We start from the raw sequence: 12,707 nt of genomic DNA, 5'->3' as shown, positions 1-12,707 counted from the left end.
GACCAGTTATTACTATTTTGCCACATTTGTTCTCTCACTCTTTATATATTTACAGATCTTTTTTCCTAATCCATTGGAAAGTAAGTTGCAGACCTCATCTGCATCTCCCCCAACACATCAATGTGTGTCTTGAAAGAGTATAGACGTTCTCCCAAAGAGCCACAGTACCACAGTCACCCCTAAAAAAGTTGACATTAATTCAGCCACTTAGTATACAGCTTACCTATAAAGCAGATGGCAACCCACTCCAGTACCCTTGCCTGGAGTATCCCATGGACAGAGGAGCCCGGTAGGCTACAGTCCATGGGGTCGCAAAGAGTTGTACATGACTGAGCAACTTCACTTCACTACCTATAAATTTTACCAGTCACCTCCAAAATGCACTTTGTAGCTGGTTTAAAACAAACAAACAAACAAACAAACAAAAACGAATCCAAGATCAAATCAAGATTCGTGTATTGCATTTGGTTGTCATGTCACTAGGTTCTTCTAATCCGGAACAGGCCCCCTGCCCTTTTCTTCTTTCTCTCGAGGTTGTTTTGTGAGACTGTCCCTCCGTCTAGACCGGCCTGACAGTTCCCTGTGATGAGATCCAGGTGAACCGCCCTCCGCAGGCGCCCCAGCTGGGGAGGTGGTGCCCTCTGACTGAATCTCATCAGGAGACGTGTGACGGCAGCTTGCCCCACTGTCCATGCTCCAGAGGCTTACTGTGGTTTCTGAAGGTCATCTACGTTTAGACGGGTGTTAATACTTGAAGCGGGTCACTTCACTGTGACCCGGTGACCCCCAGGCTCCACGGCCAGTCAGTGGAGAACAGTCCCATCCTGTGATGTGGACAGGACAGCCAGGTCATAAGGGCCGGTCCTAGCATGGCCATGGGCTCGCTCAGAGCGACCACGTTTCGAGGACTCGTTAGATGTTTTTTGTGGGAAGAGCTACCTTGAAGGTAGCAATTGTCCCAAGATGCATATTATACCCCATCCCTTCATTTAATCTGCAGTAAGTAAAGGACTTGGGAGAGGCTCCCAGATGTGTCAGGGCTGGAATAGTTCTTGCCGTCCTGGTGCTCGATCAGAATTAAGATCTCTACATCCCGGAAGTACCTTTAGTCTGGACTAGGAAAGAGCAAGGAAGGAGTAAGGGAGTGTGGAGTTTTGACAAGACCATGGGCCTTATGCTAGGGGGAGGAAAGGACAGACGGGCAGACCCTGGGAAGAAGGGAAGGCGAAGGCCAGCTGGCGGTCCCTGACCAGAGCCGTGGGCAGCGTCAGCACCACTTGAGACGGGAGACCCCAGAGCAGGGAGGTCCAGGGGAGGGGTTGGAGGGGTGCTGCAGACTCAGCTGAGACGAGAGGGCGGGGCTGAGGGCTGGGCTCCCTCGTGTGCAGCATATGGACCTGGAGCCGTCAGAGCCCTTGGGAGGAAGGGGCCCAAAAGGACTGGGGAGGGGGCACCTGGGCCTGGACTTCAGCCTTGCCAGCATTTTAAGCCTAGCTACCCAACAGTGATGCCACTCAGACATCTCCTGATTTTACTCTGATATGTTCATTTGGACATGAGTGGGAAGACGATTGGAAAGTAGCCTGATCCCAGTGGTGGAGTTAATTAGACGAGACAAACACAGTATTGAAGGCAAAACTGAGTCAGTTCAAAGACTGCTAAGTAAACAACAGTGCAAGTGGCCCAGGGATGTGGCAGGAATCCTGCGGATGTTGTGAGAACAGCTGGTTTCAGGCAGCAGAGATGCAAGAGCGGCTGGGGCTCTGGGGCAGCCTCATGGCAGGCCCCAGGACAGCAGGGCTGCTCCTGCAGACTGGCCTCCGCCTGCCCCCAGTGCAGCGAAGATGTGCAGGGCTGTGGGCAGAGAGCAGACAGCGGGGTGGGCTCCTACCGAGGGGGTTGCTTCTGCCTGCCTTGTCCCCCCCCTCTCTTCTCCGAGTCTTGTTCTGGCTGTCCGAGGGCCCTGGGCTGTGGCAGGTGGTGAGGGGCTGCGGGTGCATGCCCAGGGTGGGGCATGGGCCTCCAACAAGCTTTGCAGGGCCCCCCTCCCCTGCCCCCTTCACGGCTGCATCTGTCTCTTTCCTCCACAGGGGGAGGGGTTGCACCAACTACGCGAGGCTTTGAAGATTTTAGCTGAGAGGGTTTTAATCTTGGAAACAATGATTGGGCTCTATGGTGAGTAGAGACAGATGGACAGACAGCCCAGCCCCCACCCATCAGCCTTCCCCAGGCCCACCAGGGTGGAGCTGCCTGGGCCCAGTCAAGAGGCTGGAGAAGGTACCTGACCTTCTCCAGGTGGGGATGTGAAAGGTCATGACCACTCATCCCTCGATGACTGGTCCCACGAGTCCACAGGGGAAGTGGGGAGCCCCAGAAACCCAGGCCTCCACCCCTGTGGTCAGACCTGGGGCTCCAGAAACTGGGTAATGTGGTTTCCAGGCCTGCAGAGGTGTCAGGACTGACAGATTTTGAGTCTGAAGGAATGATGGGCAGCAGAGGACTGTGGGTAACAGAGCCAGACTGCAACAGTACAGGGGATCGTGGGTAATAACGTCAGAAACTGGGCCACCGGGAGGATTGTGGGCAATGGATCCAGACTCCAGGCAGAGCCAGTGTGCACGTCCACGGGCCAGCAGGTCACAGGGCTCGACTCCAGCAGGGCAGGGGACTGTGGGTGACACAGCCAGGCTCGGGTCCCAGGGGATTCTGGGTGATGTACCACCCTCCAGCTCTGACCCCAGAGGCACTCACTCAGCAGGCCCTCCTGGTCCCAGGATGCCCCGGGAGTGGGCTGGGACACCCTCCCCAGGCATTCATGCAGCAGTTCTCCACCCATCCAGTCACTTAGGGGGCCAAGTGAGCCCCGTCCCCACTTAGGAGGAGAGACCAAGATCCTAACAGAGACTCGAGCCCAGGTTCCTGCCCCTCCCCTCAGCTCCCCGGCCCAGCCCGCCCCCGGAGGCCAGACTCGCACCGTCTGCTCTTCTCGATCTCCCATCAGGCTCCTAGCTTACAGAGCTTCCTGCAGCAGCAGGCTCAGCTGGAGCTCCTGGCCAGACGGGTCACCCTGCTGGAAGCCATCATCTGGCCAGGTAACGGCAGGGCGGGCAGGCAGGGGCAGCCCCTGCCAGGAAGGGCCTGGGAAGGGCCTGGGAACGCAGACGGCACCTCCCAACACTGGATCCAGACTAGCAGCCACCACCCCCTCTTCAGCCCTTCCATCTGGCCAGCAGACAGTGTCTGGCACAGAGAAGGTCCTGGTAACTAGATCCTGAGTGATTGAGCACCTGCTCTGTGCCAGGTACCTCGCTGGACAGGTTCCAACAGATAAGACAGACACAGTCCTGCTCTCGTGGAGTTTAGGGTGCTGCTGCGGGGGGGTGGGGAGGGGAGCCCTGGAACTGGGTGTTAAATCCAGGGTGAGGAATACCATAGCGGAGTGAGTACTGGCAACCAGGAAAGCACAGAAGTGCTCCTGATGCAGGCTGGGGCGTGGCAGAGGGCACCTCGGGAGGGCTTCCTGGAGGAGGCATCTAAGTGGAGACTTGAAAGGCAAGGATCGGGGGCAAGTAAACAGGCAAGAGGAGTAGCATGGCCAAAAGCCGAGACCAGGGAGAACCCAGAGGGATTGTTCTGTGAGTTTGCTGAGGGGCGAGAGCTGAGGCTAGAAGATCTGGCAGGTGCCCGTTTGAGAAGGTCCTTGAATGTAGGCATGAAAAGAGGTTAGCCCCACCTGGCTGACACAGTGGGGCTGAGGAGTTCTCCCCAAGTTAAACTGGAGTCTGTGGCGGCCCTGGAGAGAGGCAGGGATTGACTGCCCTTGGGGTTAATCCTCCCCTACCTGCGAAGAGGCCCCAACAGCCACTCTTCTCCCAGACGCCCCCTCTCTCAACGCTTCAGTGCACACAGCCTCAGACATCACATGTAACCTCATGTCTGTTCTACAGATGGGGAAACTGAGGCCCCCAGCAGGAGGGAAAGCTGAGGTCAGAGCCATCTCCTTCATTTGGCAAAAACGTAGGGCAGACCTGCTGCGTGCTGGGCCTGGGCGGGTGCAGAGGCCGATCTCAGGGTACCTGCCTTGGTGGTGGGGGGTCTTCAGCATCTATAAAGGTGAGGGCCACAGGGAGCGGGCGCACCAAAGGACGAGTGTGAAGGGAAGCCTTCCTGCAAGATGGGGCCCTTGCATTAGTCATGGAAGGTTCTGAGTGTGCTGGGAGGGAGGAAGGCAGCCCCCACAGAGCCCCGCCCGCCAGGGGTGGGAAGGTGTGCAGGGTCTGCTTACAGAGCTGCTCCCGCCGCGCCACATGGCTTCCCCAACTTCTAGAAACTTCTCGAATCATCTCCCAGATCTTCTCCTCTCCCAGGACCAAGGACCAAATCCCAGGCTCTCAGCTCTTTGTCGGGTGCCCCCCCGCGCCCCTTCTCAGGAGGAGGACCGATACAGGAGCCAGAAGGGACACACTGTGGCCTTGCTCTGTGCCCCGCCCCTCCTTCAGCAGCCCAGGGAGGGGGTGCCATGCCCCTGGCAGGGCCCAGGTCCACTCAGTGTGGCCTGGAAGGGGGTGCGGGAGGAGGGGAGCAGCGGACATGGAACCCTCCCCGCTGTTGCATCACACACAGCAGGTGCTAACAGATGACCCAGATGGGCTCGTGTTTAGACTGTGATTGATAACGATAGTAGTAACAGCTGTCACACACCCGGGTCACCTGGGCCGGGGAACTTATATCCGTCATCTCCAGTCCTTGTAACATGCGTTCTAGGTGGGCAGTACCATGCCCACCTCACAGAGGGAGAAACATGGGTTTAGAGGGCTCATGTGACTCCCGCAGTGACACAGGGAGAGTTGTGAGCCCCCGGGGCCCCTAGGTCTGGCCTAAAGCTCCAGCTCTTTGGGCTCCATCAGCAGAGGTTCTCCAACCCTTCTGTTCCGCTAGGGATTGAGGGGGGCCCAGGGGAAACCAAGGCCCTGAATTTGGTCATGTCAGAAACAGCATCTCATGACTGACTCACCGTGACCAGACCTGCAGGAGTTAAAGACACACCAACCTTGTGACTATTATAATCCAATATTTACTGTGAAAACCACTTTCCACTCCTGGTCACCTTAAACACGTTACAGGAGTGTCACCCCCAAATTCCAGAAGGGGCTTAGAGGTTCTGGGACTTGCTCAAGGCCGCATGACTGGAATATGGTGGGGCCAGGACTTGGTCCGAGCTGATGTTGGGACCTGAGCGCTGGGCTACCCTCCTCCTGTGCCCCCTGGTTTGGGGCATGAAATGTCCCTTGACTGTGACTGCAGATACCTGTCTGCCCCAAATCTCAGTCCAGAGGTTCATGGGACACAGGGTCGGGACACTAGACACTTATGATTATGAGGGTGTAACCGCTTTCCCTTCAGTGGGAAGCTGATGCTCAACCAGAGTCCAAGTGTTGGTCCTATGAACAGGGTTTTGGAGGCTCAGCCAAGTCCTCCATCCTGGGGCTCTCCCTCTGGAAAAACAGCCCATCCTTCCAACATGCCTAACCCATTTGAGAAGGACTGAGGTGATAGTGACAGAAGGCTTCCTGGAGGAGGTACGTCCTGATCTGGGTTCTGAAGGATAAGTAGGAGTTTTCCAGGCAGGAAGAACGCCAATTATTCAGTTTTACTTTTGGGGGCCAGCTAATTTGCAGGTTGGGGCATGTGTCACCATAGCCAAATCGGAACTGACTTCAGTAATCACTGGAGTTGCCCAGGGCCTCTGTATCTGGACCATCCCCCGAGTCTTAGAGATGAGACAACTGAGACCCTGACCAAGGTCCAAAGCTACACAGTAGATCAGTGGCAGATCCTGGCCTTCCTAAACCCTTCCCCACTACAGGTGGTGTAACCCAAGGAGAGAGAAAGAGTGATGCCTGGCCTTAGTTTACCCAGATATGAAATGGGAATGACTCAGGGCACACCTCCACATCCAAAATATGTTAATGAAAAAGTACTTTTTCATGGCGCATCCACTACATACGAAGCATTTCAGAAACATGGTGGGTTTATCCCCGTCATAGAAAATCAAGTAGAGGCGCTGAGTGCTTTAGTTGGGTTGGGGGCTGGTAACTCCCAGGGGGACGGGCACTAACCAGCTTTGCAGACCCCCTTCTCTCCCACAGCTCTGCTTCCAGACGACAGAGCCCACCCCCAGAGGGCCAAGGGGAGGTGGGTGCCTCACAGACCTCACTAACCTGGCCTCTCTCCGTCCCTCCCTCTCTTCTTCCCTCCGGCAGAACCAGAGGGGTCGGGGGCGAGCCTCGCCGGCACAGGCACCCCCAGCCTCCTGCGGGGCAAGAGGGGAGGACCCGCGGCCAGCTACCGGATCGTGGCCCCCCGGAGCCGAGACAAGAGAGACTGAGGGTGGTGGTTGCCCCTTGGGGAGGCCAGCCAGGCTTCCCTTCCCAGCCTGGCCCGGGCCAGCTGCCTCTGTGGTCTGCCTGCCCGTATTTATTGATGTCCTCAGGGTTCCTTCCACCACCTAGGCCTTTGGGTGGGGGTCGTGGTCCTGGCACCCATGTGCCTCTGCCTCCTATGAGGCTGGGCAGGGACTGGGGCCTGAGAGGGAGGCATGGCCCAGGTGAGAGGTGAGGCCTTGCTCAGGGCCCTGGGCCTCAGTTTCCCTCTGTGAAATGGGGTTATGGAGGTCTGCGGGTTTGGAGCTTCTGTCGTCTCATCAACTGCCCAGCCCTCCACACGCCCAGGGATGACGAGGGCGGGCAGTCTCACCTCCCGGCTCCCCAGCCAAACCTGGGGGGCCCGCCTGTACCCCTCCTCATTTTCTGGTGCTGGTTTCCTGACCCTGAGGTCAAGCTACCTGATCTGACTGGATGTCCAGGGCTCCTTGTGTCAGTTCTGACCCCTGAACCCCGGTCCCTCCCATGGTCCAGGGGAGGGGGCCGCCCGCTTCCACAACCGCTTGTGACAGCCCCAGCAGGTAGATGTCTATCAGCCAATAAAGGCCCCCGCCTGACTGCCCACCGGGCTGGTCTGTGTGCGCTTAGACGGCCAGGCAGGCCAGCAGCTCTCCTCTGTGGCCTCTGCTGTCCCCGAGGGCTGTGGAGCTGGGCCCCCTGGCGGCTGGGGACAGGGTCGGGGGGCAGAGCAGAGGCTCAGGTCGTCCCCAGCCCCGGCCAGGCGTCCAGCAAGCACTGCCCTGCTGCCGTCAGCCGTTCATTCACTGCTCGCTCACTCACTCAGCCCCCTGACGCCAACGTAAGTCAGACAAGCACTGCCCCACAAGATCCAGGCTGAAAAGTGAACTGGGTTTTATTCTGAGCAGTACCGGGGCAGGGTGCTGGGGGGCCACCCCCTCCTGACTCTCAGCAGACAGGGCTAGGGCTCTTCTCACCCGAGGGCCTGCCTGTGCTACGGGGGCCCAGGACCCTCAGGGTGGGCGGGCCCTCCCCTCCCCTGAGTCACCAGCGCCTCGGTGCCCACCTCCCCGCCGACCAGCAGTGCAACAGCCCCCTCCACTCGGCCCGTGGCCGCCAGGGCCACCACCGCCTGCTCCGTGGGGAAGCCCATACGTTCCAGCTGCTGCAGCCTGCGGCGGGGAAGGGGCAGGGAGGGAGGGTCAGGGCCGCCTCCAGCCCCCCAACAGGGCAACCCCGACCCACCCACCCCACCTTACCGCAGAGAGGAGACGGAGGACTTAGGCAGCCAGAGTGGGCTGTCGGGGCCCTGGGCTGGGCCCTCAAGCAGCGAGGCCTCGATCCCCTCCTGTAGCATCTGCTGGTCCAGGGCTGCCCACAGTGGGGTCCCCGGGGGAAAGCCGGGCCCAGACCAGGTCAGTCCAGCCTCTGAGGAGCCCTCCCAGAGCGGCTGCACAGGCCTCAGGCCTGGCGGGATCGGGGCTGAGCCTTCACTGAGGGGCCAGAGGCTAGGGGAGGCCATGTGGGGAGGTCCAGGGGTGGGGGGCCTGGAGGGGCAGAAGCAGAAGAAGGCTGACTGCCAGCCACTGGCGCGGCTGCCACCACCGGGGCCAGTGTCCTTGGCATCACCCTCACCTCGCTCCGGCGGGATGGGTGACAGGCAACTCAGCTGGGCCACCTGGGGCGGGGAGGAGCCGGAGCGGCCAGCACCCCGCCAGGGCCCTGCATAGGACACCCTCCTGCAGCGCCTGCAGCCGCCACTCCGAGAGCTCCAGCCACCGGAAGGCCCCGGCTGCGTCTGTCTGCCCGGGGCAGGGCGGCCGGTCAAGGAAAACCACATACAGCTGGGGGGAGCCCATGCCACATGCCAGGTCCCATGCCAAGTGTGTGACGGGCATTCCCCTCCTGTCTCCTCACCGTGGCCCTGCCAGAGCAGTGTCATCACCCTCATCAGCGCGGAGGCTCAGAGAGGAAAAGGGGCCCGCCCGTAGCTACCCAGCCAGCAAGAGGTAGTGGCGTGCCTCATTGCTAAACCTGTCTCACCCCGATTCGGCCGCCCCCCCGCCCCCGCCATCCCCTGAGCTCTGTGGGCTCACTCAGGCCCAGGCCTGTGACACCAGGCCCACCCCTGGACACTGTGATAGCGAGAGCAACATGCTCCCCTTTCCAGGATCCAGCCAGGCGTCCCCAGTCCTAAGCAACCCCCGGGGCCAGCCTGCGCCCACTGTTCCCTCTGACTGCAGTGTCACCCCGCACGGCATTAAGCCTGTGTTCAACACACCCGCAGCAGGCCGTCCCCCTTCTGAGGCCAGGAGAGCCCCAGGCTCACTTTCACCCTGGTCCTTCGCCCTCTGCGCTGACTGCGGGCCCATGCTCTCCTCTCCACCTCTCCTCATCGGGACCCCTCATCCTGCACGGCCTTGGTGTAGCTGCCATCTCCACTGGGATGTCCAGACTAGGGGCCTCCCAGGGCCCCTCGGCACCCAGGCTCTCCTTTAAACTGTAATTGGCACCTCTACGTGGCCACGAGCCCCCAGTCCCCAGCCCAGAGCTGGAGAGAGGAGACTCGGAGATGCCCCTGGGATGCGTGTGAATGACGGGGGCCTGACTCCTCGTGCCAGTTCCTCCCTGGCACCCTGGGGGCCCAGCCACGGAACCCGCGTGTCCACAGCAGCCCTGAGCCCTGGCAAAGGATACAGGCCAGGCCGGCGAGGAGGCCGCAGAAGAGCTGCAGGAAGGGTGGCTCGGAGCTGAGCAGTGGTGTCAGGGCGAGCAGCAGCCACGGCAGGAGCCACGCTGGCAGGGCCCCCCGGGGCCGTCGAGGGCGAGAACCCTGTCCTGCCAGCATGGCCAGGTGGACGGGCATGTACCCGCAGCCCCCAGCTGCACCGGACAGCCCGAGGCCTGCCAGCAGCACCGCCAGCAGCCCGGAGGCCAGCGCAAGCAGGCTGGAGGCATGCAGGAACCGCAGCGTGCCCAGGTGGCGCTCCTGCTGCCAGCCCAGCGTGGGCAGGAGCAGCAGGCTGAGCAGCAGGCCGGGGAGGGCCGTGTGGCCCAGGGCATGCGTGAGCAGCCGGTGCGCTGGGGGAGAGAAGCGGCTTATGTGCCAGGTTAGGGGCTGTGGCCCCCGAGTCTGGCCCAGGTGTGCCGGGGCCGTCCACCAAGCCAGCCTCCCCCCAGGGGAGTCAGAGCCTGCTCACGGCCAGCACTTTCACCCCTGGTGGAGGGGACCAAGGGCTTCCAAATGCTATGGCTACCCGCCTCCCTGCTCCTTTAAGTAGAACAAGCCAGACCCAACAATCAGTCTTCTTAAGAACAACCAACCATAGGTAATTCACTTCACTTCTGTGAGCATCATTTGAGTTCCTCAAATTCTTGGGAAACAGGTGCTCAGCTCCTGCCAGTCCTCAAACCCCTAGCTCCTCCTTTCCATTTTCGGGCTTAGCTGAAAGCCTTAGTTTAAGGGAAAGCCACCAGACAGGGGAGCCATCTGAAAAGAATTCCTACTCACAGGCTCCCAATCCTGTGCTGGCCCTCTGCCCTCCCTCCTCGGCTGTGGCTGAGCTGGGCGTGCTCCCGGCCAAGGCAGACCTTCCTTGGAGTGCTGGGTCTGACCCCTGCCTGGCCGTTGCACGATGCACATGCTCCTGCCAAGTGGTCGCAGGCCCTACAGCAAATCCCCTGCCTCCAAGGCCCAAGTGGCCGGCCCTCACCCTGCCTAGGGTCCAGCAGCAGCTCTGGGGCCAGGACGAGGCTGGGGCCAGCCCCCAACAGCCACAGGGCGCTCATTAGCAGCATCAGGACAGAGGAAGCGAGAGGCAGCGCCGAGAGGCAGCGCCGGGGTGGGGAGGCCAGGGGGGCCTCTGGCATGCATAACTTGGCTGAAGGTGCTCAAAGGTGGCCGTGGGACTGTGTGCTGGGGGAAAGGAAAACAATAACAATAGTTATTACTGCAGCTTTTATCTGACCTCCTTTCAGCTACCATAGCAATAGCACCACTTTACAGAAGTAGAAACTGAGGCTGGAGAGGTCAGTGCAGCAACTTGGCCGCAGAAGAGTTCAGAGCCTAGCCATGTACTTAGCCATTTCGCTGTCCCACCTGTCTATGTGTGAGAATGTGAAGAGGTCAGGCCCTGATGGGCCCTGAAAAGGAGCCTGGAGTGGGAAGCACGGGGAATGGGAAGTTGAACTGGGACACTGGACTCCCCAATTTTGGAAGGATTTGTACAGCCCCAACGGGGCAAATTGAAGGCCATCTTCTGCCTCCCTGTTCCCTCTGGCTACGGACTAGCCACCTTCCTCCCGCTCCCCTCCACTGACTTAAGAGCTTCAGGTGGCCTCAGCTGCCCTTGACCGAGCAGGCAAGGCCAGCCAAAGGGCAGGCAGATTAGGGAGCTGGTGGAGCTGGAGGGCTGGAGGAGGGGCAGCCGGAGTCCACACAGTGACACCAGACAGAGACACCCCTCCTCCAGCCCTGATCACAGCCCCTCTGGCCCAACCCTCACTTTCGCAGGAAGCTTCCAGGATCCACTTCACTTCTTCCTGTGGTCGACTCCTTTCTCAGCAAGTCTAGAGCCTCTCCTTCCTCATCTGTAAACTGAGGATTAAGAAAATTCATTCCTTGTAGGATATGAAAAAGGAATGGACTAGGCAGGCCCACAACTCCTGCTGGATAAATGGTAGCCACCTGGGCTGTCCCCACCAAGGGGGAGGCCTCAACACGGAAGCAGCCGCTCCAGCCCAGCTGCTCAATCGTGTCAATTCCCTGCCCTCGGGGCAAGGCTTTCCCTCCTGTATTCTCCCTCCTCACATCCAGCCTGTCTTCCAAGCGCTGCTGGAATCCCCTCACTCTGGTACCCTAGCATGTCTCAGGACTCCAACTGAGCCGATGTCACAGGATAGGAAGAGAAATGCCAGAGATAAGAGGGCTGCCTCATCTGCTCCCTTGTCAGGGGCATCCTTGGCATTAAAACCCACCTGCCACTCTCTTGCAGAAAAAATATGGAAAACTCCTCTACCTGCAATGTCTTTCACTCCATTTCGCCAACAGCAAACTCCTACTCATCCTCTGAAGCCCAGCTCAAAGCGCCCCTCGCCCCCACCATCATGGAGCCTACCCTATCTAATGAGTACCGCTTGGCCAGTTTTCTAGGCAGGTGATCTGAACTGGGGGAGGAGGGATGCTCCTCTCACTCACGGCCAAGTTTCCCAGGGTGCTCCTAGCACACAGCTCCTGCTTTGTATGTGTTCGTTGAAAAGAAAGACAGTAGCTTTGTTCCAGGTCCCTCTCAAGGATTTGAATGAGCCCTGCCCTTTGCAGGACCTGGGCATCCACCTAGGGAGATCAGGTTGATTCCAAGAAGTCAGGCTGGTGTCAGCCTTGCGGCACTGCTACCCTCCTGCACCCTCCCCCCCGCCCCCCTCCCCGGGGTACTTTAACAAGAGTAAGAGACTTGCCCTTGGACAAACTGAACCGCGATCTGAACGCTGCAGATCTCAGTCTCTTTATCTATAAAATGGAGCTGTGTACCCTCGGACCCCGCCTACCTCTCCGGGAAACCGGAAGGACAGAGTGGAAAGATAGGGATGGGGATGATTCTTCCGGGTCATGGACAGTTTTGGGTGGGGGGGTCCCGGGTGTGGGTGAGACTCAGCTTTGTGACTTTAGGAGATGTAACCAAATTCCTTGGGCCTCAGTTTCCCCTTCTGTAAAAACAAAGAGTGTTGGATGAGGGGTGATTAAGAGACTTCGCAAATCTCGATCGTTACTTGGCGGGGGGGGGGGTGGTCTCGGGCCGGGTGCTACGTTCAGGGCCTCCCATCCAGCCCACCGGTCTCGGCTCCCTCCCCCGCGGGCCGGGCCACGTGTCCGGGGTACTCACTGCGGAGCGCGCCCCCCGCCCCCCGAAGGCCGAGTGGGGCCCTCGGCTGGCAGGCGGTACTCTAGCTTCCCGCCGAGGCCCGAGCCCATTCTGCTCGCCCTCCGGCGCGTGACCCCGGCCGACCGGTCGGCACGCCACACCCCCTCCTCCGCCGCCCGCCGATTAGTCAGCAGTTGTTCAAGGCCGGGGTCCCTTCCCCCTAGTGTTCCCGCCGGCCTCCGTTTCCCTCCAATGTAGTCTCTTCAGAGACGGTCCCTAGAACCTGCGGGCGTAACCATTCCCCGAACGACCCGGCGTCGACCAAAGAATCGCTCCGACTCGTCACCGAGATCCGCTCACCCACCGCGCCCGCCACTGCGGTGTTATTTTGGTCCGCTCATCACATCCGGGGCTCTTTAGAGAGCATTAGGACTAGAGAGGCGGG

The 12,707-nt window shown here is 59.8% G+C and overlaps 2 protein-coding genes across 7 annotated transcripts in view; one reads left to right on the top strand and one right to left on the bottom strand.

Moving 5' to 3' along the window:
• Nucleotides 1–7,001, top strand: part of EMID1 (EMI domain containing 1) — a 39,218-nt gene extending 32,217 nt beyond the window's left edge. Inside the window, exons 15-16 of one of the 6 annotated variants that reach the window (XM_065904643.1) lie at nt 3,002–3,092; nt 6,264–6,533. In XM_065904643.1, the coding sequence (XP_065760715.1) occupies nt 3,002–3,092; nt 6,264–6,388 (216 nt within the window). In that variant the 3' untranslated portion in view covers nt 6,389–6,533. Of the gene's footprint in view, nt 1–2,090; nt 2,176–2,935; nt 3,093–6,263 lie in introns of those variants that run through there. The other 5 variants (XM_065904641.1, XM_065904644.1, XM_065904645.1 and 2 more) reach the window with 5 other exon arrangements.
• A 277-nt stretch (nt 7,002–7,278) lies between these two features.
• On the bottom strand, nt 7,279–12,608 carry RHBDD3 (rhomboid domain containing 3). Its single transcript, XM_065904836.1, is given in 10 exon segments — nt 7,279–7,573; nt 7,661–7,948; nt 8,037–8,199; nt 9,099–9,482; nt 10,115–10,238; nt 10,240–10,317; nt 10,907–10,998; nt 11,599–11,736; nt 11,949–12,107; nt 12,284–12,608. Coding segments are annotated over 6 exon segments (1,173 nt in total). The 5' UTR covers nt 10,276–10,317; nt 10,907–10,998; nt 11,599–11,736; nt 11,949–12,107; nt 12,284–12,608; the 3' UTR covers nt 7,279–7,395.
• Nucleotides 12,609–12,707: the final 99 nt, after the last annotated feature.

This window comes from Muntiacus reevesi, chromosome 13, assembly GCF_963930625.1.
Source record: "Muntiacus reevesi chromosome 13, mMunRee1.1, whole genome shotgun sequence".
NCBI lineage: Eukaryota > Metazoa > Chordata > Mammalia > Artiodactyla > Cervidae > Muntiacus > Muntiacus reevesi.
Note: the sequence above shows the minus strand (reverse complement) of the source record. Positions and strands in the feature narration are given on the sequence as shown.